Source organism: Argiope bruennichi, chromosome 6 (assembly GCF_947563725.1).
Source record: "Argiope bruennichi chromosome 6, qqArgBrue1.1, whole genome shotgun sequence".
NCBI lineage: Eukaryota > Metazoa > Arthropoda > Arachnida > Araneae > Araneidae > Argiope > Argiope bruennichi.
This window is the reverse complement of record NC_079156.1, coordinates 126,645,563-126,649,095: the sequence shown is the minus strand read 5'-3', so window position 1 is coordinate 126,649,095 and position 3,533 is coordinate 126,645,563. Positions and strand designations below refer to the sequence as shown.

General features: G+C 31.4%; 1 protein-coding gene across 1 annotated transcript; it reads right to left on the bottom strand.

Moving 5' to 3' along the window:
• Positions 1-317: 317 nt before the first annotated feature.
• LOC129971998 (zinc finger protein 112-like) lies at positions 318-1,721 on the bottom strand. The gene has a single exon (XM_056085978.1). The coding sequence runs from the start codon at positions 1,719-1,721 to the stop codon at positions 318-320; it is 1,404 nt and encodes a 467-aa protein (XP_055941953.1).
• Positions 1,722-3,533: the final 1,812 nt, after the last annotated feature.

Genomic DNA, 3,533 nt, shown 5'->3' with positions numbered 1-3,533 from the left:
TTGAATATGTCTTGCATAGCCCAATCTTCAAGATAAGAAGGAAGGCACTCTTTGAGATATTCGTCGTTAATAATAAAAACAGATTTTACGTTTTGAACACAAAATATATTTTCATTATCAATAATTAATATAATACAACTAGCTTATAGGTTTGATATCAGGAAATATACTTCGTCAAATCAGTAAAATTTATAGAATAATTTTAAAAATAAAATTTTGAACATCTTGAATTAAAATTGATTGGATTAGGTAAAGAATGTAAAATAGTTCCATACAAGATTAAAATAATTATTTCTGTAATTTACAAGTTAATTTCCCTAATGCATTCTCCTCCGATGCCTGTTACAATCGCTGCTGGACGAGAAAGCCACTCCACAAATTGGGCATTTATAAGGCCTTTCTCCAGTGTGGGTACGAGCATGTGTTTTAAGAGTAGACTTTCGAGCGAAAGCTTTATTACAAACATCACACACGAAAGGTTTGTCACCGGTGTGAGTCATAACATGTATATTAAGATCACACTTTCGAGTAAAACCTTTTTCACAGAAGTCGCATACGAAAGGTCTTTCGCCAGTGTGAGTCATAACATGTATATTCAGATCACCCTTTCGAGTAAAACCTTTTTCACAGAAGTCGCACACGAAAGGTCTTTCACCTGTGTGGGTTAGATAATGTTGGTCGAGATGTGATTTCCAAGAGAATTTTTTCTTACATACATTGCACATGAAGGGCTTGTCGCCAGTGCCTGTTCGATAATGCGTTTCAAGAGTATCTTTCCTACTGAAGGTCTCAGGAAATTTCTTTTTACGAGGACAGAATCCGGAAGGCCCAGCCACAGCATCGTCTGCTTTCTTGGAAGAAATTGGTTCCTTCTCGTCGGCAGACATTTTCTCGTTCTTATTGTGGCTCTGATAATACATTTGTAGTGAAATATTTTCATCATTTACATTCTCTGCTAATTTCCTTTTGCCATTTTTTGACTCGTTACTTCCTGGTGGCAGATCAGGATTCACAGTCGAATTCGCAGATCCAGAAATATTATTATTATCTGAAAGAGCATTTATGATAACATATTCTAGAGCATCCATAAAATAATTTTTATCTTTTTTCAAAGTCTGCCATTTGCTGCCTTCAAGAGACATTTTACATTCTTCATCAGTTGTAGCATATATCAAGTCTGATGCACCTAATAGCTCTTGTTTTTGTATGTCGACACCACTTGATCCGGTGACAACTATAGTTTTTTCAAAAGTTTCGCTTTGGTCATTTTCAAGTCTGTAACGAGATTCATCATTTTCTGCAAAAGTCGTGACAGATTCATTTTCATTAGTTTGGACTTCAGTCATCTGAACATCTGAAATGGGATCATAATATGAACTATCACAAGAATTCGTTAGTTGTTCATTAATGAAATTCTCTGAAAAAGTCGTACAGCTGTTGTCCTTTGAGGAAACCGAATTAGCTATTTCATTATTTTGAAAAAGCGACAAATTCATGAACTCAGGTTTTTTATTTTTGTTTTGTCCAGCATCTCCACTTAAACACCGAGTATTGTCATTTGAATTCTCCATAGATTTGTCTTTTACTTCGTCATGGTGTTTATCCGATTCTACTGGCCGTTGTAGTGAATTCCTGTAGTCAAATTTCTTGTGACGGAAGCAAGGGTGATTCTCATCGTCTGTCACTGTTTTACCGCAACTATTGCAAGGATTTTGATCCATTATTTTCAATTTAATTAAAATTCTGTTAGATGAAAAATGTAAAAGACTCTGTTATAGAGGAGAAGAAATGAGGATTTCTGTTTCTTCATCAGTTTTATACTTCAGTTGTGGTGCTGATGTCTTCAAATTTCAAAACTATTTCTACAGTTAAAACAGATACGAAACTTTATGAATTGATCGTTTCTTAAATAACATGCTGGAGCCCTTTGTCCAGAATTTAAATACAGGATTCTATTCCAATGAAGAATATAAGACTTAAAATGTAAAATCATTCTTCGCTTTATGATATTTTTGGTTAATTTATGATTACCCATGATATTATTTGATTTAGTGTAATCTGAAAACTAATTAGTATAAAAAAAAGGATTTAGAAAGGCTCCTACTAGAACAGATTTAGGGTAAATGACTTGGATATTGGAAGATCTTTTTTCAACCGGAGTTCCGCAGTTGATTCGAATTTATTACTACTCTTTTGAAAATCCCAAACTCCTGTGAAATTTAAGATTGTGAAAAAATATATTATTAAAAAAGTCGAAAATAAAAGAATAAGATGTTAAAGTATACATGTCTTATAAATAAAAATTTACATTTTATTATATGTTATTAAAAACAATTTAATTGAGTTATTCTCTAAACTGCACTTGCAGCTTTGAAATGGTTTGAAATTCATTGAGATTTTGTTAAAAACATTTTATTATATTAATTAAGATTGTTAAAGATTGTTTTGATTCTGTTCCTCATGACCCGTAAGGAATGATTTCATTTCCTTTTTATTTTATGCCGACAAAAGTAAAATCAAAGCATATTCATGATTATTTAAATCTAAGAAATGCCACAGTAATCAGATTGTGTATGAATGATGATTTTGGATGAAACTGAGAAAAAATATAATATCCGTAAAATAAAATCCGGATGTAAATCCTACTATCAATTTATTACTAATCCTTTCATGGTTTCTGTTTCAAATATTTCATAAGCGTAAATTTTGATAATGATTAAAAGTTTGTTCCACATTATTTGATCGTTTTTCTTGAAATTATGAAGCCTATTTTAAATAGACCTGTTTAAAGAATGGAAGATATTTTTAAAAAACTGAACACAACCTTGTAATTTATTATACAAACTCAACACGCTATCAAGTACTAAAAATTAATTTCTTTTGAAAGAATACTTAATTTGGTATAATAAGGTAAACGATTTAAGATATTTTCAAGAAAAAGAGATCTAGTATTCACTACATAAAAATAAAATCTTAATATAGTTTATTTTGTCCGCTTTTAAATTCCTCATAAAAGGGATAAAAGTAAAAATTTTCTGAAATAATTTCACAAAGTCTAAGTGAAGACAGCTGCATTTGCTCTTTAGTTCTGCAATAGTTGCTTCCTACCGCTAAACATTTATCCATAATTACTGCAACATCCACTGAACAATGATGACTGAATTTCTACCGCCTTATTTTTTTATTTCTAATAAAAGTAAGAGAAAGCAATAATTGAATATTTCTCAAAATTTAAAACTTTTTTATAACCAGTAAATTACCAAGCCAAAAAAAGTCAGTATTTAAAAAATGCATCTTCAATTATTAAACTGAGTCATTTATTCCTTGAATTGTCGAAGAAGCTTATTTGACGAAAGACCGGACTTTTTGCCAGAAGTTTTCCCGTGCAGAAAAATTTAAACATAACAGATGCTAAGCATGAATGACACCGGGGAGATCAACTGTAGGATACGACCTTTAGACGATTCGAATTTCCCGCAGTGGAGCAAAGAAATTAAAGTTATACTTCTTGAACGGAACTTGTGGGAGATAGT